Here is a 24,783-nt window from a genome sequence, read left to right as displayed (position 1 = left end):
CCCCTGCACCCACGTGGGAGACCCGGAAGAAGCTCCAGACTCCTGGCTTCAGACAGGCCAGCTCTAGCTGTTGCAGCCATTTGGGGAGTAAATTAGCAGATAGAAGACCCCCCCCTCTCTCTTCCTTCTCCTCTCTCTGTAACTCTGCCTTTCAACAACAACAACAAAAAAAATGGTACCAGGATCCTTCCAATTAAGGGGTGCTTTAGTTTCTTAACAATTGTAACAGTCTTGGATTGTGAACATATTAACTAAAAATGTTCTTTTTCCCCAGGAGTTTTGCACCTTTATAAGGCGCAGTGGGACAGCAGACGGTGAAGCCTGGAGAATTTCCTGTACTGTGCCCATGCTTCTTGCACCTTGTGGGGCCCTGTCTTGAGCCGGGTGCTCTTCTTGTATCACAGGTGAGAGGGAGAGGAACGGAACTACTGCACCAGCACAGAGAACGGAGGGTCCTGGGGCTGGGAACTCACAGAACACAGGCCCAGGTCCTGGCCTTGAAGCATGGCAGACAGCAGAGGGACAAGACATTCCCGGTGCTGGGGCCTGTCCAAGGCTTGTTCCAGGGGCAGCCTGTAGACCAATGGCCTTGGACGGCTGTCCCATCAGCTGTGGACCAGGCAAAGAACCAAGAGAAACTTATGGTGGATCAAGTGAGGGAGATTTTGTCGTTTTTCATCACTTTCTGGGCCTATCACAGAGCCTAGAAAACAGCAGGTATTCCACGAATGCTTCTCTGTTGTTTGTTTCTTAAGGGATTTAGTTATTTATCACTCAACACTAGATGTGCTGGCTAAATTCCAGGGCTCTAGTGAGAACCCAAACCAGTCATCACACCTTCTCACCTTATGGAGTTTACAACTGAAGGAAGAAACACACCCGATCCTGTAATCACCCAACAAATCTAAACATGACAAATTGTTCTCAGGAGCATTGCATGGTCATGGCATGAGAACGGGGAGATTTACAAAAGACAGGGGATTCAGGAAAAGCTCTTCTGAGGAAGTAATACTACAGGATCCAAAACATGGCTAGGAATCAGCTGAGGATAGAAGACTCCACCGAGACAGACCAGTATTTGCCAGGATGCCAGGGAAGGCACAGGCACCGTCACTGGGGGCTACAGAAGAGGCACTGCGGCAGGTGCACAGATCGATGGTGAGCCTCTGGCAGGTCCGGGAAGTAGGCAGGGGACAGTCACAGAGGGCAGTGTAGGCCAGGCAAAGGCGTTCAGGGGCTGCCATTGTGGTGCAGCAGGCTACGCCAACCCCTGCAATGCTGGCATCTTGTGGCTTCTCCACTTTCTATCCAGCTCCCTGCTAATGGCCTGGGACAGCAGCAGCAGATGGCCCAAGTGCTTGGGCCCTTGCCATCCATGTGGGAGACCTGGATGGAGTTCCTGGCTCCTGGCCATTGTGGCATGAACCAGCAGATGCAAGATCTTTCTCTCTGACTTTTTTTTTTTTTTTAAAGTTGATTAGTCTCCACCCTTACTAAAGTGATAGGACAGCACCAAATGGGGTCTTACCACAAAGAGACGGGGAATAACCACAGAGCTGTTTGTGCACTATTCATCTCAACACCGCTCATGCAGCTCAGTTTGCCTACTTTCACAGGATGGTCTCATCAGAAAGCTCTCCTTGGAGTAAGCAGTTAGAAAAATGCTTCAACTCAACCCTGGGCTCAGACAATGCCACCAGGCAATTGTAAAATGACACCTGATCTTCAAGTTGCTTTCCTTCCTTTAACTGGAAAAGTGTCCTAATATATTAATTTTGTTAAACAAATTATCTTCACTGCCAACTTCCAAAGAACTGTTATAGTAGATATGAAACCCTATGATGTTCACGATGCAAATGGGGCTCCCTCAGATGTAACACCTGTGTGCAGTCCACACCCTGCACATGGTTCCAGATCTCCAGGGACTGAAAAGAAGGGGAGGAAGCAACTGTATTCCCTCTTAAAGTAACAGAGCCTGCTGAGGTATATATGACAAGATGCATTTTTTTGTTTTCTTAGACCTTACTATAAGTAAAAATGATTTTCCAAGGCTTACCCATACTGCCTAGCTTCAGTGCCAGGGAGAAGGAATCATGGGTTCCAAATGGCAGAAAGAGGGCACCTTCTCCATGGCTGGCTGGATAGGAGAGGCCAAGGAGAGTCTACACTCAAAAGGACTTGTCTTTCAGACCTGTCATACAAACGGGAGACCCCGGAGACCATTACAGTCAGTTAACTCAAAGCCCCCACCCCGACTCTGTATGTGCCAGGCAGCGCAGCAGCTACCACAGGCTGGGCGAGGATGAGCTATGATGCGGGCAGAGGGTGCTGGTTTCACTGCAATGAGAAGACACACTCTACACAATTTTCAAACACTTGATCAAACAACAGCCACAAAATCCTTGGATGTATTACAAGACATCCCAAAATCATCTACACCCAATAACTCAACACCCAATTACTCTCTTATTTTGTTTACAGTTTCAATTTTTTTGTTCTTCAATTAAAAACATCACTCTTGCAGACTTTGGAAGATTCTGAGAAAAACACAAAAATCCCACTGTGGTCCTCTCTCATTCTGCTCTCTATCCTAATCTTTCAAGCATTTATCCTCTGATGCTGGCACCCATGTCATCATGAATCCCAACAGAGCAGGCTGGGAAACCAGAGGCGCACACTTACTGCTGCCCGGTCGGAAGACGAGCCCGCTCCTTCGTCCTCTTCCCCGTCGGGCTCCTGGTCTTCGTTGTCAGTCCAGGAGGACACGTCCTCTACGGAGCTGGTCAGATCAGGCAGACTCTTAGATGTTAACCTGAGCAGATCCTCCGCAGAGTTTTCCTATTGGGACATAAGGAAAGGCCCATAAATTATCCCCCAGCACCGACCAGTTCTTGAAATTAACCTCGTAAGAATCAAGCTATGAGCTCCCAGGCCAAAGACCATATGGAGTCTCTGTTCTGCCTTTGCAAGGTTCCCTCAAAGGTTAAGGGTATGGACCCAACTTTAACAGAAACCAATTTTTCCCCTGAAGAGGTCAGTGTTTCTGTAGATACTCCAAGCTCCCTGAAGTTCAAATCTTCAGTGGCCTGCCTGTGCATTCAGGCACAGTCTAAATCCCCTCACTGACAGGCCTCTACCTATTTCTCCAAACTCACCTGCCCGCATCCTTGTCTCCTACCTATCCCTTCCGTCAAGTCACCTTGGCCCTCAAGCCCTCCCGGCTCTTCGCGGCCCCATCACCTGTCCCACTATCAGCTCCAAATGGTTGGTCCATGCCTTCTGCATGGCCAAGGCCTATTTGGGCAAAGCCTGAGCATCCTTTCCTTCAGAAAGCCTTCCTTGCTCATTGGGCAGGGTCTCCTTTGCCTTTCTCCTCTGATGTCCCTGCCCAGGTCTTTTATTCCTGCACAGTGTGTGAGGCTGTCTCCCCAGGTTGTCCAAGACTTCCTCCAGGCTAACCCCATTTCTACCCATTGCTGTGTCCCCAGGCCTAACCACCAGCTCAAATATGCCTTACTTCCTCTTCCCCAGCCCCACTGCTCATCTCACTAGCATATGCTTATGAAAGAGAGATTATATAGCTTACTGAATCAAAACGCCAACCAGAGACACCAAGGTAGAGTTAGAGGAGGAGAGACAGAAAAGAGTTCTGGTTCACTCCCCAAATGGCCACAATGGTCGGAGCTGTATCAGGAAGCAGCTAGGAGTCCAGAGCCCTGTACCACTGTTGACCCCGACTCTCATGACTAAGGCACAGGTCAGGCCTGAGTGGGTTGTGGGATGCTGGTGAAATCCTTAAAGCCTTGTGACATTCCCAAATGCACATGAGGAACGGCAGCTCTCCCAGGAAATGCCTCAGCGCAGGAGGTGGGGTCCAGGGAGGGGTGTGGGCTGCCCAGCTCATCCAAGGCCTGCAAAAACAAGAACTGTGTTCTTTCCCAGGTCTGCCACACCAGCCATTTCCACAGGAAGTGAGCAGAAAGTTTCAACCATTATGCTGCTTGAGGGGTGGTGGAGAAAAGGACAAAACCAAACATGTGAAGCCATGAACTTTACAAAGTCTCAGTGAGCTGGCATCCAAGGACTGTGCCAGCTGTTACCGGGCTGATGCTGGTTCCGCCTCCAAGGTACCTGAAAATAATTCACTTTTGATCAGTAATTGTGCCTATGGAGCTGGGAGCCTTTACCCAGCGAAAGGAAAAGGAGTTACGAAACCAGAAAGTGAGTTCATTCCTCCTCTGTGATGTCAACTCCACCGGACCATTCACAGAAAAAGAGTAAAAAAAAAAAAAAAAAAAAAAAAAAAAAAAAAAAAAAAAAAGAGGGCTCCACCTGGTGAGTGACAATGTGACAGAAGAGACTCTTGGACCATGATAATACGACCCGTAGAAACCTTCTCTCTGATCTGGAAGGAGCCTTATAGGAGGGCACTCGGCACAGAAGCTCAGTTCAAGTAATATGTAGTGACATGTAGTGACATGACGTGGGGAGACTTCGAAACACGTGTGGAGGGGCCGGCACTGTGGCGCAGCTGGTTAAGGTACCACCTGTGACACTAGCATCTCATATCTGAGCACCAGTTCAAGTCCTGTCTGTCCTGCTTCCAATCCAGCTCCCTGCTAATGCAGGAAGGCAGCAGATGATGGCCCAAGTATTTTGGCCCCTGCCACCCATGAGGGAGACACAGATGCAGTTTCAGGCTCCTGGCTTCAGTTGGGTCCCGCCATAGCCAATATGGCCATTTGAGGACTGAACCAGCAGACAGAAGATCTCCCCCTCACCCCCCACTGTTTCACCCTGTTTACCTTTTAAATATATAAGCAAATAAATTTTTTAAAAAAGAAACATTAAAAAAAAAAAAAGGTGTGTGGAAAGGAAAAGGTGCTGGCCTAATGGTAAAGACACTAAGTAAAAGACCTGTGTCCTGTTTTAGGGTATCTGGGTTTGACACCTGGCTCTGGCTCCTGACTCCAGCTTTCAGCTAATGCAGACCCTGGGAGGCAGTGGTGATGGCTTAGGTATTGGGTTCCTGCCACTCACATGGGAGACCTGGATTAAGTTCTTGGCTTCAGCCCAGGACAGTCTCCCCTCCTCCTGGGTTTGTGGGTAATTGGGGAATGAATGAGCAGGTGGGAACTCGCTGTCTCTCTGCTTCTTAGATAAATAAATATTCATAAAGTTCATGGAAAATGGAATTAAAGGGTAAGTTTATTTGGGTGCAAAGCATTCTGAAGTCCATGCATAGCTTTTTCATGATACACGTTTTCTGTGAGCTTTTTGAAGACTCCTTCCTCAGTTATTTTTTTTTAATTTATTTATTTTATTTATTTTTTTGACAGGCAGAGTGGACAATGAGATAGAGAGAGACAGAGAGAAAGGTCTTCCTTTGCCATTGGTTCACCCTCCGATGGCTGCCATGACTGGCGCGCTGCGGCCAGCGCACTGCGCTGATCCAATGGCAGGAGCCAGGTACTTCTCCTGGTCTCCCATGCGGGTGCAGGGCCCAAGCACTTGGGCCATCCTCCACTGCCTTCCTGGGCCACAGCAGAGAGCTGGCCTGGAAGAGGGGCAACCGGGACAGAATCCGGCACCCCGCCCGGGACTAGAACCCAGGATGCCGGCGCCGCAAGGTGGAGGATAAGCCTGGTGAGCCGCAGCGCCGGCCTCCTTCCTCACTTATAAGTGATGCTTCTGGGAACATCAACACTAACTTGGACACGCTGTGTTCAGTCATTCAGCTCCTACCACACGTGAACATGCCTGCAGAGACATCAGCCTTCCTCTTCACAAGAAAAGTAACCGCCGTATTTGCACACCAGTGCCTTAGGGCTTGGGGACCAGTGACTACGGTCTGTCCTAACAATTGACATTTTCACTATCCTTTACACTCGCCAGTCAAAAGCTGCCATCACCCCCTTCCAGTGTGTAGACAGAAGCAAAGCCGGTGGGTCACGTGCTGCTGTTGATAAAGAAGAGGAAGAGACGCTCAGAGGTGCAGGAGACATGCTGCTTTCTCCCGCTACACGGCGAGCGCCCTGGCTGGCACCCAGGAGGATCAGGAGTGAACAGCAGGCGGTGGCGTAGCAGCGTCTTGCCCGACTGTGAAGGAAGGCAGCAAAGCCATCCCTCCTCTGAGGTCTGGCTCAGCTTTCAGACTGTAGCTCAGCACAGAGGCCCCACGGCTAGCAGACTGAGGCCTGGACTGGATGCCCACTCTGGCTGTGGAATGCTGCTTAGCTTTGCAAGGACCCCGGCGAGTGCTCCTGGAATCAAAGCCTCTGGTGGGACATATCATCTTTTCCTAATGCCATTGGCTCTCGGGTCTTCTGATCTTTTGTATTTTTTAAAGATTTATTTAACTTGAGAGCAGAATTACAGACAGACAGAGAGAGGGAGAGACAGAGAGAGAGAGGTCTTCCATCCACTGGTTCACTCCCCAAATGGCCACAACGACTGGAGCTGTGCTGATCTGGAGCCAGAAGCCAGGAGCTTCTTCCCGGTCTCCCACACAGGTACAGGGACCCAAGGGCTTGGGTCATCCTCCACTGCTTTCCCAGGCCACAGCAGAGGGCTGGATCAGAAGAGGAGAAGCTGGGACATGAACTGGCACCCATGTGGGATGCTGGCACCTCAGGCAGAGCCTCAACCTACCACACCATGGTGCCGGCCCCCATTTTGTGTCTTATTTGCCTAAAGAGGGACTTGGCATATGACAAGGGGACTCAGAAAAAACCCTGTTTGTGTGCCCCTGGGACAAGTTAGGTAATAACTTAGATTTTTTAAAAATTAATTAACTTTGGGGCCGGCGCTGTCACGTATCTGGTAAAGCTGCCGCCTAAAGTGTCAGCATCCCATATGGGCGCTGGTTTGAGTCCTGGCTGCTTCACTTCCCATCCAGCTCTCTGCTATGGACTGGGAAGGCAGTGGAGGATGGCCCATGTGCTTGGGCCCCTGCACCCGCATGGGAGACCTGGAAGAAGTTCCTGGCTCCTGGCTTCGGATCAGCTCAGCTCTGGCAGTTGCAGCCATTTGAGGAGTGAACTGGTAGATGGAAGACCTCTCTCTCTGCCTCTGCCCCTCTGTAACTCAGCCTTTCAAATACAATAAATATATCTTTAAAAATTAATTAATTTGGGCTGGCCTGTTGCGTTGGCATCCTGAGATACAAGTTTGAGTCCTGGCTGCTCCTCTTCTGGTCCAAAAACAAAACACATTCATCAAAAATTAATTAATTTGAAAGGCAGAGTGACAGGGGGAGAGGGAGAAAAGCAGAGAAGGAGAGGAGAGAGAGGAAGAGCTATCCTCTGGTTTCTGGTTCATTCCCCAAACGGTCGCAACAGCCAGGTGAGGACTAGGCTGAAGCCAGGAGCTCCTTCATGGTCTCCTACATGGGTGGCAGGAGCCCAAGTACTTGAATCATCTTCTGTCTGCCTTCCCAGGTGCATTAGTAGGATGGGGAAGCAGAGCAATAGGGGCTCAAGGCAGCACTCTGATATGGGATACCACTGGTGAAGTGATGGCTTAACCTGCTGAACCACAATGCTGGCTCCAGCCACTTGGGTTTTGATTTTTTTTAAAAAATTTATTTTCAGGGGCTGATGCTGTAGTGTGCAGGTAAAGCCAACTCCTGCAGAGCTGGCATCCCGTATGGGTGTTGGTTTGAGTCCTGGCTGCTCACTTCTGATCCTGCTCTCTGCTGTGGCCTAGGAAAGCAGTAGAAGATGGCCCAAGTCCTTGGGCCCTGCACCCATGTGGGAGACCCGGAGGAAGCTCCTGGCTCCTGGCTTCAGATTGACACAGCTCCGGCCGTTGTGACCAACTGGGGAGTGAGCCAGCAGATGGAAGACCTCTCTCTCTCTCTCACTGCCTCTCTTCTCTCTGTATAACTCTGACTTTCAAATAAATAAATTAATCTTAAAAAAATTATTTTCATTTTGTTTGAAAGGCAGAGACAGACACACACACACACACACACACACACACACACACAGACAGAAAATCTTCCATCTTCTGGTTCATTCTCCAAATGTCTCCAACAGCAGGGCTGTGCAGGCCTGGGCCGGGCCAGGTCAAAGCTAGGAGCCCCGATTTCAGTCTGATTCTCCCACACGGGTGACAAGGAACCAAGTGCTTGAGCCATCACCTGTGGCCCCTCAGAGTGTGCATTAGTAGGAAGCTGGTTGGGAAATGGAGGTCGATCCTGAATTCAGGCACTCTAATATGGGATGTGGGCATCCTAAGCAACTTAGTAACCACTGCGCCAAATATCATCCCCAGCCACATGGATTTTAATGCCATTCCTTGGATTAAAAAAAAAAAAAAAAAAAAAAAAAAAAACACCCTGATATATGTCCCATGGGAATTATTTTTTTTTAAAGACTTCAATGAGATGATAGGTAAAAAGTACCTGGTACCTGGTGAGCATCTGATACATGTCCGGGTTCTCCCTTCCTTAAGTGGGTCGAGGGCTCAGAGGCCAGGCCTCACCCAGGAAATGCTTCTCAAAGTTCTGGGAATGTCCCTTAAGAGCTTGACTAGGAGTGGCTCCTTGTGTTTTTACCATTTATTTTCTTTGTGTGTGTTTGGGGATAATGCTTAACGTAGAAAAGACGATCCCTTCCCCCCTCCCCAGCAGGAGAAAGAAGGGGGCTCCAACAGGAAGGCGTGGTGGTGTGGGGAACCCCTGGGCAGAGATCCAGGTCTGTAAGCCTCTGTCTATGGGCAGGAGGGCTATGCAAGCAGAACGGGCGTTCTCTGCAAACACACGGCTGTGTGTGTGCTCAAGGCCTGGGGATGGGGATGCTTTCAAACTCTCTGCAGACCCAGGAATCTCTCTCCTTCCCCGTCCTCCCCAGCAAGGGATGCAGCCGGCCACGGCAGGCATCCTGGGTGAAGACGTCTGCGGCTCGAGGTCCCACGGTGCCAGAGAAGGAGCAGAGGACCTGCAGCTGGAGACGGGTCTCAGCTCCCGCCCCCAGGGCTTCAGGGTGGCCGCTCTTCCTGTCAGGTCTTTGCCAAGGCTCTAGGTGCAGCACGTAGGGTAAAAGGTAAGAGGAAAGCAATGTTTTCCAGTAGCTCAAAATGTTCCACCAACCTATTTGTTAGATACAGCCTCCCCTCAGTATCTGTGGACACTGGTTCCAGAACTTTCCTGCAGGTACCAAAATCTACAGGGGCTCAAGGCCCTCAAAGAAAGTGGCATGGTGACTGTGTACAAGCTACGCACATCCTCTTGTGCACCTTAAATCACCTCTAGACTACTTATTATACCTAATACAATGTGAATGCTATATAAACGCTACACTGCACATTTAGGGAAATAATGACAAGAGAGGTCTGTATGTGTTCAGCACAAATACAACTTTCCCCAGACATTTTCAATCTACGGTTGCTTCAATCTACAGATGCAGAACTTAGGGGTGGGGAGATCCACCTGTACTCCCCAAACTGGCAATAGACCTCGCACTCTAAGAGGGAAAATGACAAAAGGGGTAACGGGAAAAGGATTCCCCTGCTGGCATGCTTGCAAGAGAGTGACGCTCCAAAGGGCCTTCCACCAACTCTTCCCCGCAGAATTGAGATGAAGCCCGAGGAGCTCCACCTCGCTAACCGCTGATCCACAGCACAGAGGACAGATCGGAGAAGGCAGTGCCTCCCTTTGTCACTGCCTTCTCCAGTGCTTTCAGCCTGCCGAGATCAGAGGGGAATACAGATGCCGGGGACTCAGGGCACGGGCACCACGTGACCCAGGGCATGGGCACTACGTGTCTGCCAGAGAGAGTCAAAGATGCCCCAGCCCAGGGCCTCAGCACCCTGTGGAGAGACAGCCAAAGGGAAGAAGTGGCAGCAAGACTGGACTGACGTCGGGCTGCCCATCAAGGGCCCAGGTACTCCTGACAGTGTCATGGCCTCTGCAAGGTGGCAGCTGGGTGTGGAAGACCTCTATAAAACTGGGAGGAATAATGGGGAGGGCACACATGGTGGGATGTCTGGACAAACAGGAGCCGTGAAGCATACTGGTGGGCTTCTTGTGCCTTTCACTAAGAGACCTGGGAGGAGCTCGTGGTTTGGAGGTTCACAGTGCAGGATAGGACAGCCCCACTGGTTGGCACCTGGGGAAGGCTGGCAGTGGTGGAGCCTGTGTAGAAGACCAGCACGTCCTGAGTCAGGAAGCAGAGACACAGGGAGCCCACTCCTTCTCTACCCCTCTGTGGTCTCTTCATGACCACTGCTCCACCCGGGCAATCTAATCCAAGCCAATCGCTTCCCGAAGGCCTCTGCTTTTAACACCACCACAGTGGGATCAACCCTCCACCCTGCTAACCCCAAGACAGCTCCACGAGATCCAATCCACAACACAGGCTTCCTCCAGCGCCAACACCTGGTGAGGCTGTGAGCAGGAACCCAGGCCCACAGCCTGCCCACGGAGGGCCCTGAGCCTTATAAGACACAATGACCACATCGCCTATTTCCTGCCTTCCAGACTCACAACTCCGCATTCTTCCGGGAGAGCTGGGTTCTCTCCACACTGTGTTTCCTTCCTCCCTTCCATCCTCACCTTCTTCCTCCATTCTAGTGTTTATTTTCCAACCCCTAACATACGTATAAACACAAGCACAATAATTACGTACACTTCAGTGAGGCATCTCCGTGTGGGCTGTCCTACAGAATCGTGGCTATTTAAATGGCCCAAGGTTAAGGTGCAGGGACACACACACAGGTGTGTGTGGCGTGGGCAGGACTCGAATCCAAGTTCACCACCACCACTGAAAACGCCAGAAACAATCAAAAACAACCTACCTTGCTGGCCACCACCAGCTGCACCATTCCAGTGGCTGAGCGAAGAATGGCCACGGCTTCCTCGTGGGACAGCCCAACCAATAGGTGCCCATTGATTACCAGCAGCTCATCTCCTAAGGACAGTCTGCCATCCCTGAGGAAATGGAGATGGGGAGAAATCCCTGGTCAAGATGTTCTGGGCCCAAGAGGGGACATTTTCTTGGGAGTCGGGGAGGGTTGTGGGAAGGGATGGTTGAAATCAAGGAAGCAATGACGACCAGAGAGTTTGCGAGGGCAGTGCAGTAGCCTTTGTGCTCAGAATCCCACTGCAGGAGTGAAACATTCTCAAGTCACTACCACATCAATGGCAATGAACCTCCCCTCCAGGTGCCTGGTGGCAGCAGGACCACGGTTTTAGAAGTCCATCATTCTTTTTCTGAATCCCACCTGTCATCCTGCCCCTGTCAGCACAGGGCTGAGTCTTTGGCCCCCAAAGAGCTAAAGGCTGTAAGCTCACCAGCAGTCCTCTCCTAACCCTCTGGCTCCTCTCTCCCAGATGACGTGAGCCTCACCAGATTTCCTCTGGGCACCTGTGACTGACATGCTGCTGCACGTGCCCGTAACCCTCTTCCCAGCCCAGATTTGCTGGACCGTGAGGGTAAGGCCACTCTGTGCCTTTTTGATCCGTGGATCTCTACAGATGAATAACCGATCCATCTGCCTAATCCCTGGTTGCTGCAGGTGTCAGACCGGGCTACAGCTGTGAGTAGACAATCGTTGCCCGACTCCCTATTGCCTCTAACGTAAGCATTGGCTGACTCTGACCTCCTTTCCTCTGGCAGAGACTCAGCATCTTTCAGCGATGGTGGGTCAACACGAGCCTCCAAAGCTCTGTCTCCCCTGGTCCCAAAGGACCCAGAGACTACTAAAAACGGGACAGGTAACCTGACAGAGCCGGATAGTCCACCTCCCCCTCTGAAGACGTCACACCGGCATTCAAGGTGCGGCCAAGAACCCAGGCACATCTCCAGCGCTCCCAGCTGCACCGAGGTCTTTTCTCTCCCTTGCTTTCTTTCAGTGACTCAACCAGTGTGTCTCCTCCCATCTGTGCTGCCTTCAACGGCTTCTTCTCTGTCTCCGTCTCCTTGCTCATCTCGTCTAGGAATGTAACAGAAGACAGGAGGCATCACACCTTCTGTTTTCTGTCATTCAGAGCTCTGAAGCAGAGAAATCCTAGGCCCCGCCCCCCAACACTTCCCCTCCACTCCCAGCCCCCACAAGTTGCTAGGAATGGTGAGAGACGGGGAATGGGAAAACCAAAGAAAAAAACACACTGGAATCTCAAAGAGGTATTGTGGGTTGTTCTGAGATGTTTCTTTTGGAGGAGAGGGAGTCAGGCATAAAGAATTCAATGGTTCCGGCCAGTGTCCCTGGGTTTACGCATCTACAACATCATCAAGCTCATGTGGGCTGTGTTTTCTATTTCTCTCATCTCTGATGACTAACTATGATGCCCCACTTGTGAGTCACACGCCCCAGAGGCGGAGGGACACACCCTCCAGGTTAAGGATGAAAAGCAAATGCTGAGACCCACCGAGGTGGCTCAGATGGGAAAGAGACAAGAGCAGTTCTACAGAAACTCAGCTCTGGGCACAGGGATTTCCTAATCGCCAACTTGCCGAAGACAGACTGCAACCCAAGCCCCAAGATTAATGGGACAAGGGCTACCTGAGAGAATTCCTCAAGGCATCTATCATTTGGGAAGTTTCATAAAGTTCTTTTGAGGAAAAACCATCCACATACTTAATCCTTCAGTGACTCCTGCCACCCATATACTCAACAACTGCAATTCATCTTCTCTCGAGTTGTTAGCATCCTGCTCTCCAGTAGAGGGCTGAAGAGCAGGACGCCCTTCGCTGGTGTGAGCCCTGGTCCTTCTCTTCGCTTTGCATTCTGCACACTAAGCATCTCCAGCTCCTTCCATGGTACCTCACGAGACACCCCGGGCAGCCCAGCACCACTGGGGTTTGCCACACTCTTCTTAGACTCCTGCACTGACCACCAAATTGCAGGCCAGATGAAGATCATCACCTCCCTCACTAGTGAAACTGCACACACTGACATACACACAGATATACCTACTGCACACGTGTGGGCATGCGACACGTGCACACGCCCAACCATGCCTTGCAGTTAGCAACACCCCGTGTACACAGAAGCAAGCAGCTAGCAGGGCAAGGCCACGGCTGACATCTGGGATAGCTGCACTCCTCACACTCAGGATGGACATCTTTCTGAGTATGTTCCAGCTAGACATGGTCCCTCTTCCCACTGCACGTCATGTTTGGGCTCAAAGCCACATGTTTAAGCATGAATTGTTTTCAGGTCTTGAGGAGAAACAATCACGTTTGCTTTTGTCTCCTTCCACATCTGCGTGGCAGGACATGCGTATGTGAGCGTGTGTGAAATCCTCCCAGACCGAACGGGAGAAGCCCTAGCACGGGAATGGTGGTCCCTTTCCAGGGCATTAGTTACAGTCTTACAGAGCTGTCAGGACTGTGGTGTTCTGACCCATCACCACTGATCACCACGGGACCAGCTCCCAGAACGCTAAGATGAGAAACATTCGCTTGACACTACAATTGGACCGGAAAGAAATCCGTCTCTCCTTCCGGCTTGGGAGGACCCTGCAGCACCCACCCCCGACACACCCAGTCAGCCGTTCCCTGTGCCCAGAGGTGTGTTCAGTTGGAACCACTCCCGCCTGCTTTTTTCCCCCCCGCACTGAAGTAAGATCCTGGCGAGCTGCGATTAGCAGGGCTTTGAGCACGTGGCCAAGGACTGACCCTGGGGGAAGAGGGGTGGGCGGCAGAGAGGTGGGGAGAGTTTTCTAGTCACCTGTGAGCGGCACCGCCTTCCTTCACTTGGGTGACAACGATAGCGTGAGGTGAGCGCTTTGATCCTCGGCCTCCACTAACCTGAATTCCCAGCCCATCGGACTCTTTGAGCAGCTCCATCTTCCATATCCGGCCAACTTCCTCCTTGGAAGAAAAAGTGAGCACACCGTGAAGGCTTTGGACAGACACATGGCATGAACACGGCAGGGCAGAGCTGTAGCGTCAGCCCCAAAACCATCGCTTGGCATCAGGCATCACAGTGGGAAACACTCCATGCGGACTGGACCAAGCCTCGGGCTGGCGGTGCTGCCCAGCAGAACTGTCCGCGACAAGGGAGATGTCTCGAAGGTTGCGCCTCTAATCCGTGAGCCACAGGCGGGTGGGCAGTGCCTGAGATGGGGCGAGTGGCAGCTGAGGAACTGAACTCTGACGTGGGGCAGTCTAGCAGGCTGGATGACTGGGTTTCCTGACGCTGGACGGGTAGGTGAAGCTTCTGCCTGACACCTGGATGCCGCCCTGTATGTGAGCACTGGCTGAGTCTAGCTCCCTTTTATCCAGCACAGATACTAACTAAGGAAGGAGGAAAAGAAGACGGAAGTTCAGGCCTTGGTGTCAGGAGAGTTTAATGAGTCTGAACCCAGCTCCACCATTTAGAACTTACAGAAGCCACTTGATGCCTACAAACCTCAGTTTCCCCGCCTGTAAGGTAGCAATACCTATTAATACTGCCAGACTTGTTAGGTTTACGTGAGATCCTTATGGAAACAGGCAGTAGCATGAAGTCTGGTAAAGATATAATGAATGTTGCTAAGTAACCATATATTACTTATGTATTCACAGAGAAGTGTAAGTGTGTTAAAATGTCAAACTCAGCTCAATCTCAAACTTCCTTAAATCATATTTACGAGATCTTGGGTAGGAGAAGCCACAGCAGAAAATCAGCTGATGACTTTTATAGTCACTGCTACAGACACTGGTCTGAAACTCTTTAAACACATTTTTAAAAAATGCTTCAATCCCTACATAAAAACAAACAAACAAACAAACAAACAAACAAAAAAACTATCTTTCTGAACTAGCTCATGGATGCCTCACACTGTCTGAGGGCCTGGAGCCTCCTGGCTTTGGCTCATCTTACACTTGGCTCCCTCCTTCACTCCAAGGACACACATGTGAGCTCCCTGCAGAAGGGTGGAGTTCCTGCAGATCCCAGGCTGCTAGGAGAAATGAAAGCAAAACCTTCACCAGCGATTTAGTTTGGGGCCTTGGACTCACCCCTGTGCTTCTTTGTAGTCCTAGCTACACGGGCATGGCTCAGAGTGCATCCCGCAACATATACAACAAGAACCAGCTGCTGCTTCTACCCCTCACGGAGGTCCAATGGAATGGCTAAAGCTCAATACGGTCCCCCTAGTAACGGGCAACCTGCCCATTGAAGCTGTTTGCAAAGGAGAAAGAATGTGAAGCATTTAGAAAATCCAAGACACACACTCAGAAATTAAAATGAGTTCTTATGCAATGTTAAAAACCCAGATGTTGAAGGCACTGATGTGCAGCGTTAGGAATGTCTGGGGAAATGATAACCAGACAGAGACCTGGTGGATACTACACTTTCTCTAGAACTGTGCTGCTCTGCGGCACTCCATTATTCCAGCAACGCACGGTGGTGCCAACCGTCTCCTCCAGCTGTGGACCACAGACAAACGAAGCCTGTCTGGCCAAATGTAACTTCAGAAGTCACTGGCTCACCACAGTAGTTCATGAACTTGTCAGCGAGCCCTATTTCATCTGATCGCCTCACTTTGGAGTCCGTGGGTTTTGGTTTGCTGCCTCTGACCTCTGGAACACCTTTCTCTTCTCCATTCAGAAACACCCTCCCTGGCCCTCAAAGTCTCCCATGGCTGCACGACTTCCAAAAACCCACCCTTGACAACCAGCGCGACCGCCAACATGGCAGTCTCTATTGCTTCTGGTACAGGAGGCGCTGTGGCCTAGTGGACACCACAGGAAAGGACAAATTCAGAAGAGCTGTGGCCTTCCTTCCCAGGAGCAACTGGGACCATGACTGGAGTCCAGAAACAAGAAAGCTGACTTGGCTTTAGCCCAAATTGGTGAAAATGTCTAACCCTATTACAAGTTTACACCATCACCCTTTCCCCCTTTTCCTTATTTTTTGACTTTTTTTGGTTAAACAGAACAGATAAACATGGCTCCCAGGGAGTCTGACAGTACTAGATACACACCCTTTTTAAATGCTTTTAGAACAGGACTTGTGGGGCCGGTGCTGTGGCCTACTGAGTAAAGCTCCTGCCTGCAGTGCCGGCATCCCATATGGGCACTGGTTCAAGTCCCGGCTGCTGCACTTCTGATCCAGCTCTCTGCTATGGCCTGGGAAAGCAGTAGAAGATCGCCCAAGTCCTTGGGCCCCTGTACCCACGTGGTAGATCAGGAGGAAGCTCCTGGTTCCTGGCTTCGCATCGGCATAGCTCCAGCCATTGCAGCCAACTGGGGAGTGAACCAGCTGATGGAAGACCTCTCTCTCTGTGTCTCTGACTCTCCTTCTCTTTCTGTGTAACTCTTTCAAATAAATAAATCTTAAAAAAGAACAAGACTTGTGACAAGAACATGCAAATCTGTTTTCATGGGGGTAGAATAATGGCCTACGTGTACACTCTGCTTGGAAGAGTGAGACAGTCTTCATCAAGAACACCCACTACTCCACATCACACTCCTCTTCCAGCCAGTTAAAAATGAACCAGGGGCCATACAGGTTCAAGTACTGCCTGCTGTGCCAGCGCCCCATAGCAGAGTGCCGGCAGCCCTGGCTGATCTGCTTCCTGCTGAAGGGCTGGGGAGAGCAGTGGACGATGGCCCAAGTAGCTGGGGCCCTGCCACCCATGTTGGAGATCCAGATGGAGTCTCTAGCTCCTGGCTTCAGCCTGGCTCAGCCCCAGCCTCAGTGGCCATTTAGGAAACAAGCTAGAAGATGGAAGAGCTCTCTCCTTCTGTCACCTTCCTTTCAACTAAATAAATTTTAAAACAAAATGAATCCAACAACAATGACTTCAGGAGTAGAAATGACCAGTGTGCAATATGGTGCTGGTCAAGAACCACTTCTTCACTGTTTTCCATTTGCTTGGATTTTTTTTCTTCCAAATTTAAAGTAGAAATTATAAGGATAGTGTTCAAAGAAATCAATGCAAGTTTCCTTGCCCTGGAATTTCTTGGTCAACTAATGAAGGAGTTCAGAGGAATATAAAGGAAAACATAGGCAACAAAAGGCAAATGCTATCAATTTTAATGGTACAGTTTTCAGCATTAAATTTAGCTGCCGAAGGCTAAAGTGAAGTTCAGTTAGAAATAAAATCAGTGTCTGAAGTTTATGAGGCCAAAGCTGGTGCTGTGAAATATCAGCAGGCCAACTTAAATACAGCAATTTTAAGTGTGTTTCCAATTGCCTCCTTACAGTCACGCTTGGGTATTTAACGCATCTCGGGATGGTCAAAACCAGACTCTCTGTTGCTCTGGCTCCTGGGTTTCCTACCGTAGTGGGATCAGCACTATCATCTATTCAAGCTAAAGATGACACAGGAGTTATCTTTGAGCCCTCCCCTCTCCTGCACCTCCATATCTGAACAAGATCTGCAGGCTCTGTTCACCCAATGGAGCCCACAGTTACTTCTGCTTGTCCCCCCATCTCCGTCCCCCAACCACATCCTCGTCAAAGCGGCCAGCGTCTTCAGCTTGGGTGACAACAGGAGCCTCCAATGTGGCCTCCCTTTTTTGCTGCTACCTCCCACCATCCGTAATTCTTCATCAAACATTCTGGATGAGCATGTAAAAAACATACATCACGACATACCCAGTTTAAGCCCTCCGACAATTCCCTGTTGAAACGAGGCTGTTGCCCAAACTCTCTGTGATGGTGCACTTGAACCTCTGTGACCTACCCCGTCCACACCTATGAATTACCTGCTGGCGCCCAGTTTCTTTCGGGAACACATTATCACTGCTGCCTCGGGCAGGTGCTTTTCTCAGCTCCTCCTTGGGACCATTCTGCCCCCAGATTCCGCAAGGCCAGCCGATCCCGACACCCAGTCCTCCACTCAAACGTCATCTCTGTAGTGAGCGCCGCTGCCACCCGGGATCAGCACACTTCCCAGCCACCACACTGCCCAGCTGCCTTGCATTTCCCCCCGTTTTAGTTCATTTATGGTGCCTGTCACTACCTGACAATCGAAGTAATTTGCTTTTTTAATTGTTTGTGACCCCTTGGAGGCTATAAATGCCACGGAGCAGAAAGCCTGTCTCTCTTGTTTACCAACAGTTATGAGCGTAACAGTGCCAAGCACGCCATGACCACATTCCACAAATATCGTCGAATTAACCGATAGAGTGCTTATGCACTCATCTCACAGTCCTAGGCAGTCACAGAGACTGAAGCTAAGATGCTGCCCCAGGTGGAGACCTGCGTGTTTGATGACTGACTTCTGAAAGGGTCTCTGTCCAGGCAGATGGTTTGGGCATTTGTTTCCTTTTAAGTTGGCTTAAAAGGCAATGAGATTTTGTCAGCCGGTTGAGAAAAAGCCAAACCATGAAAAAATGGGATGCTATGGACTTCTGTACTGATGTGGTCAGGGTGTTAGCCTCTCCTATAAACTGCAGACTACTGTGCGAGTTCCCACACAATATGCCTCTTCTCTGAGGCCAGCATAGGGATTTATGGACCCAAACAGGGCAGTACATGAAAGGGAGCTGTCTCGCAGCATGGCCATGACCTCATTTCTGCTGGAACCCAAAGCGTTTTACAACATCTTTGCCCCAACTGTGAGAAGACACAGCATCCAAGTACAATTTCACTGCAGTCAACACTCTGGCTGGAGCTGCAGACCTATTCTGGGGTGCTTTGCTCATCCCCTCTGGTTGAGAATGATCAGAAGAAATGAGGACACGTGTGATCACAATGTGAGAGTTGGAAGTCCCTCCGTCATGAGACCAAACGCTCAGTTCGTAAGGAGAAAACAGAAACCTAGAGGCAAGCAGTGGCAGCCTGAGGGTCACAGAGCTGGGGCTGGCACTCAATGTCCCAACTCCTGGGCATCTTCCTTAACAAATAGCTACAGGACACCTTCAGGTGCAAGACGCGGAGCTAGGACAGAGGACAGAAAGACAAATAAAGTTCTTCCACAACAGCCCAGATGGAAACTAGGGTTTGTGCCTCCATGGAGACAGCGGGGGGTCCTGCGGGTGCCCAGGAAGGAGATGCTTCACGATGCAGCAGGTGGCAGGAATGTCATGCAGGCCTCTGAAAGGAGCCGTCTTAACGACTAGTGCCCTGGGAAAGGCAGGAGCTGACATACCCAGGGAAGGGAGGGAACCCGACAGTGACAGCTACGTCTGCAGTGGCCTTTAGCTCCCAGAGGCCGAGTGAGCATGGCCTTGACACATTTGTAGGAAGGGCAGCCACGCGGCCCAGTGGTTCAGTTGCTCAGGCACAATACCTAGGTTTGATACTGGTGCTAGCTTCCAACTCTAGCTTTTTGTTAATAGGAGGCAATGGTGATGGCTCAAGTGACTGGGGTCCCACCACCCACCGGATTGTTCCTGGCTCCCAGCTCTGGCCCTGCTGACCATTATGGGCATCTGGAGAGTGAACAAGCATTTGGGAGTATTCTTTCTCCCTCTCTCAAATAAAATAATTTTAAAAATTGTAATGGAAAAGAACAAAACAAAACCCTGTGGCCCATTCAGCCCAAAGCATTGAGATCCCTGTGAGTGTCTCCGCAAGACACGAGGAGGGCACAAACTCCCTGCACGGGGACGGACTTCTGCATGGGACCCTTCTGGACCTTGTCCTATGTGCCTCTTCTTCTGTCTGTCCATCTTTACCCTTTATAATACTCCTTACTATATAACAAACTGATGAACAGAAAGCATTAGAAAGCAAGCCGTGAGACCTGGAGGCAGAACATTAAGCAGGGATCAAGCAATGAAGGGCCTGGAATGACATGCCAGGGTGAGTTTGGATGTTACTCTGAAAGCCGAATGGGCCGACCACGGGGTGTAAGCTACAGCAGGGGTGTATGTGTATGGGTGTGCGTGTGCACGTGTGTACAAGTACATGTGCACATGCATATGGCAATAATATGTCTGTTCCTGCACATGTGTCCATGAGACGATGAGATCTGCTCTTTAGAAGTGTCCTTCTGGCTGCAGGGGGGATGGTGGATACATGGTGTGGGGTGGGCAGTGAGGCTGGCACAGGGTGATCATCACTGCCCAGGTGAGAAATGAAAGCAGCTGGCCAGGACCTAAAGTTGTGGGTGTGGAGAAAAGAGGGTGCCATGAGCTGTGAGATCCGAGAGGAAGCCCAGGACGGACGGGCTGTGGCGATGCACCGGATGTGGGAAAGGGAGAGGGCAGCATTTCAATGCACGGCAGGGTGCTCAGCCACCCCAGGTTGCCTGCGATGGACAGTTCCAGGATTCTCACTGAGCAACCAGGGAAAGTCTTGCACCAACCAGGGTGGATGGTCACCCTGGTTGAATGTTTCGCCTGTGGCTGGGACAACTTTAAGATGGTGAGACTTGGAACACTGGAGGGGGCTGGTGGTAGACAAAGGAGATGCCCTGAGTTTGTGGCATGACGTGGAATATCCGAGATGGACACACCCTACAGGCGGCTGGTGTAAAGTTCAAGGGCTCAGGAGGGAGGTGAAGGCACAGACATGGACTCAGGAGACATCCCTAGGCAGGACGATACAGGTTCACCCAGCGACCGCAAGACTCCCGAGAAGATCGCAACCCATGCTGCCTGTGTCTGATGGCAAACCTCAGCGACCACTCAGAGACGTGGGGAGAGAGACCCTGCTTCAGAATTCACCACCCTTTCCCGTGCCCCATTCGTCTGTGATAAGCCACTTACGGAAAAGGCACAAGGGAAAGGCCTGCTATAGGGCGGGTTATGATGACCGGGATAAGACCACAGCTGTACCCACAGACGTACATGGGACAGCTGTGAATAAACTTGCCTGCTTGGCAAGTGCTAGGATTTTTTTTTAAATTATTATGAAACTGTGTTTGGTCGTATTCATTTTCACTATGCAGCATTACAAAAGATAGACAATTTACATAAACAGAATTGCAAATCTTGGATGATAGAGTTCTTTGCTGGAAAGATAAGAAGGATCTCTGAATTTATTTTTAAAATGGCTTGTCTATTTCTTAAGAGATTGTTATGTTTTAGAGAATGGATTCAACTTTTATATTTCTTTTTAAAAATTAATCTTGTGAGGGCTGGCACTGTGGCGTAGTGGGTAAAGCCGCCACCTGCAGTGCCAGCATCCCATATGGATGCCGGTTCAAGTCCCGGCTGCTCCACTTCCAATTCAGCTCTCTGCTATGGCCTGGGAAAGCAGTAGAAGATGGCCCAAGCCCTTGGGCCCCCGCACCCATGTGGGAGACCCAGAAGAAGCTCCTGGCCCCTGGCTTCAGATTGGTGCAGCTCCAGCCATTGCGGCCAATTGGGGAGTGAACCAACAGATGAAGACTTCTCTCTCTCTGCCTCCGCCTCTCTTTTTCTCTCTGTGTAACTCCAACTTTCAAGTAAATAAATCTTTAAAAAAATAAAAATTAATCCTGTATCATTATGGGTTAATATTTTATGAAGACATACCATTTTTAAGAAAGTAAAATATTTGGTAGAAGGAAATATATTTCTTACTGCTCAGTTAAGGAAGAACCAAACAGGAAAACAAAGACTGAAGATTTATTATAAGGTAACTGTTTCTTGGAACAAATAACAGTCTATGAAGAAGAAGAACCTGACAAACAAAAATGGTCTGAATGGTCATTATAAGCTTTTTCTGTGATTTATTAAGTCTTTGTAGATATATTAAATCATCAATAGAACAGAACACAGACTTGTTTAATGTACCGTTATTCAAGTGGAATGGAATTTTCCCCCTAAAATTTTAAGAGGTAAATAACTTGTTTTTCTGGAAATTTTAGTTCAGGATGACCTTGGTCTCAACTATCCTGGAGTAAAAATTAAAAATCACTCTAGTTCCAGAACCTAAGTAACCTTAGGTTCCAGGCTGGGACCACTAGGATGTGGTGAAGCTGTGGAGACATACTGCTCATCAGCTCAGTCCTGGGCAGATGCATCAAATGACAAAGAGACTTTCGGGGTAGAAAAGGCACCTGAACATTTGTGCCTGGTTAGGGGTATGGCCCATTCTGACTGACCAAGACCAAAATCATGACCCAGGGCCAAAAATTAGGTACAGTTACGCAAAACACAAATTCTAGAAGGTCTCTCCTTCCCAAGGGCCTGTGCCTTGAGGGAAAAAATGTCCCAAAGGTAATGGGTCAGGTTTTTTTTTTTTTTTTTTTTTTTTTTTTTGACAGGCAGAATGGACAGTGAGAGAGAGAGAGACAGAGAGAAAGGTCTTCCTTTGCCGTTGGTTCACCCTCCAATGGCCTCTGTGGCCGGTGCACCGCGCTGATCCGATGGCAGGAGCCAGGTGCTTCTCCTGGTCTCCCATGGGGTGCAGGGCCCAAGGACTTGGGCCATCCTCCACTGCACTCCCTGGCCACAGCAGAGAGCTGGCCTGGAAGAGGGGCAACCGAGACAGAATCTGGCGCCCCGACCGGGACTAGAACTCGGTGTGCCGGCGCCGCAGGTGGAGGATTAGCCTAGTGAGCCGCGGCGCCAGCCGATAGGTGCTCTCTTATAAGCCTCCCCCCCCCTTTTAAAACCATACCAAGTCATTTTTGCCATGTCTCAGGCCAAATAAAAGTCTTTTATCAGGACTGCATGTGAGATTCACCCCCCTTTCTGTGCCTTAAACCTTCAAATGACTGAGGACAGCAACACTCCTTACCTTATTTTTTTCATCTATCATGAGCTGTCAATCTAATCTAATCAGGAGAGAACATATGAAGGTGTTATTACTCACTGATAAGGACCACAGTATTATATTTTATTGCCCTTAATTGTGTGAGGGGCTCCATTATGATGGTTTTTGCACTTAACTGTTTTTTTTTTGGGGGGGGCGGGCAAAGGTGGTAGAAAATCATTTATGAAAACATCATTTCTTCTGGTGCATTCACACTTTCCATCGGTACATGGTGCCTCCTCTGAAAATCAAACGAGGAACAGGATCCCTTGAAAGGGGGTTATTTTGATTCTTCTCACTCTATCATACAGACTGGCTGTAACTGAAGAAACACACACGCAGTGGTCTTAGCAGAAATTACAGTCCTACAGTCACTTCTCAGCAAGCAAGGATGAAACCCGGTTCTTCCACGCCCATTTTTCACTTTTCTTTTTCATCCCTAGAGAGTTCCTTCTCTTGAGCTGGAGAAGAAACCAATCGGCACCCACCCAGGAAGTTACTGCCCGTAGGAAGATCTGCAAGAGAACCCCTGGAATGAACATGCTGGCCTTTAAGAAATCGTACTTAACTGAGAGAATGGTGGTTACAGGCGGGAGGGACACAGTCTGAGTCTAGAAGCTCATCGGTTACCACTGAGCATGTACCACATCTGCTTTGCCTTTAGGGAGACCAACCTTGACCATCACCGCTGGATATCCTGGTATCAGGGGCTCCTGTGAAGCCCCCCAACTCTACAGGAATTCACCAGTGTAACAACATGAGCCCAGGAAAATGTCACTGGTTTTGAACTGTTAAAAATAAAAGCAGATGCTTCCTTGCCTGTTGGATACCCTTCCTGTGCAACACCGAAAGCTGCATGTTTGTGCTATCAATTGTCACCAGGAATCCTTGGCCTTGAAGCAGCAATGCCACCGTGACAGCAGTGATAAATAATGATAAAGCTCAAATACTTTATCCGGGCTTCTTAGGGCATAAATTTTGCCACCAAAGACTTCAACTTTCCACTTGCGCTCACTTGACTAGCTCTTCATTTAAGCAGGATAAACTGACAAACTTTGTTGTTATTGTTGCGTGCTCTGATGATTTACCTTGACTTTGTTGGCTTCTAAAGGCAAGGCCATCTCAGCTATGTTTTCTTAACCTTAAAAGCAACCTCAACAATATTTCTTTTAAAACTCAGGTTCTACCATCAGACCAAATCTTACCCGTGCCAGGCAGTCACTCGATTGGAAGTCCGTCTTCCCAGCTTTTGAGAAGCGCCGTTTGTCATTGCTCGTGGCCAGAGGAACTCTATTCTCTGCCCCTCTGTCCACTTCTGACCTCTCTAGCTGGGGTCCAGCCACCTCCTTGAGAGACTCCGGCCCATTTTCTAGCTCAGAGGCGTGGCCATTTCCAAGTCCAGGGTCTGCGCCATTCTCCAGCCCAGAGCTGGGGTCATCGGCCGACTCACAGCCAAGGCTGCTCTTGGATTCTTCAGGGGCCTTGCTGGTAGGAGGCCTGGAGATCACTCCAAACTTCCTCGTTCTTTTCCCTTTTTTCGCTGTTGGATCACCCAGCTCCAAGGTAGGCGTCTCTCCTGCTTCAGAGCTGTTGCCACTGTTGCCATTGTACGTGGGGTGGGCTTTGTGCTTGAAGCGCCGCAGCATGATCAGGTAGATGAAGCCGCCATTCCAGCACTGCTCAGCCAGGTAACTGCAACAGACAGACAGAGGCCGGTTAGAGCCCCGCACGCCCTTCTGAACAACACCGCCGACAGATGGGTTTGCTGGCCCGTGCGGGACACCATGACCCAAAATCTTAAGGTACTCAACTCTTAGAGAAGCTCAACACTCAAGTCATTCTTTTAAACTATGTAGTTGTTGATGCCAAAAACTACCACGAAACTCCATGAACTACAAAGCACTGATTTTAAGTGCCTAGGATCAGGAATCAGAGAACAAGTTTTCTATCAACAGAGCCAAATCTAACATACCATTAGAAAACAAAATTCTCTGCTACATCAACAATTTCTTGCATCTGATTATGTTAGACTTCAACCCATCTGGTTCTGATGAGATAATACCACAAGTCCCCCTGGTCAAGGAGGCATTAAATGGGTAGGGAAAAATGGAAAGTCCAACTCTCAAGATTAAAAAAAAAAAAATCAGCCACACACTAGTAGGAACTTCTGCCCCACAGTGAAGAAGATAGTGAGTAGGGGTGGTGGGT

The 24,783-nt window shown here is 49.7% G+C and overlaps 1 protein-coding gene across 12 annotated transcripts in view; it reads right to left on the bottom strand.

Annotated features, from left to right (window-relative positions):
* The window catches only part of PDZD2 (PDZ domain containing 2), a 405,849-nt gene that overhangs the window by 83,470 nt on the left and 297,596 nt on the right, over nucleotides 1-24,783 (bottom strand). For 3 of the 12 annotated variants that reach the window (XM_017344664.3, XM_051853845.2, XM_051853844.2), the window contains 4 exons: nucleotides 23,781-24,267; nucleotides 13,678-13,820; nucleotides 10,801-10,933; nucleotides 2,683-2,838 (listed from right to left, as the gene is read on the bottom strand). In XM_017344664.3, coding sequence (XP_017200153.3) covers nucleotides 2,683-2,838; nucleotides 10,801-10,933; nucleotides 13,678-13,820; nucleotides 23,781-24,267 — 919 coding nt within the window. The remainder of the gene's footprint in view (nucleotides 1-2,682; nucleotides 2,839-10,800; nucleotides 10,934-13,677; nucleotides 13,821-23,780; nucleotides 24,268-24,783) is intronic. The other 9 variants (XM_070056619.1, XM_070056621.1, XM_070056620.1 and 6 more) reach the window with 4 other exon arrangements.

The sequence above is a fragment of the Oryctolagus cuniculus genome, chromosome 14, assembly GCF_964237555.1.
Source record: "Oryctolagus cuniculus chromosome 14, mOryCun1.1, whole genome shotgun sequence".
NCBI classification, from domain to species: Eukaryota; Metazoa; Chordata; class Mammalia; order Lagomorpha; family Leporidae; genus Oryctolagus; species Oryctolagus cuniculus.
Note: the sequence above shows the minus strand (reverse complement) of the source record. Positions and strands in the feature narration are given on the sequence as shown.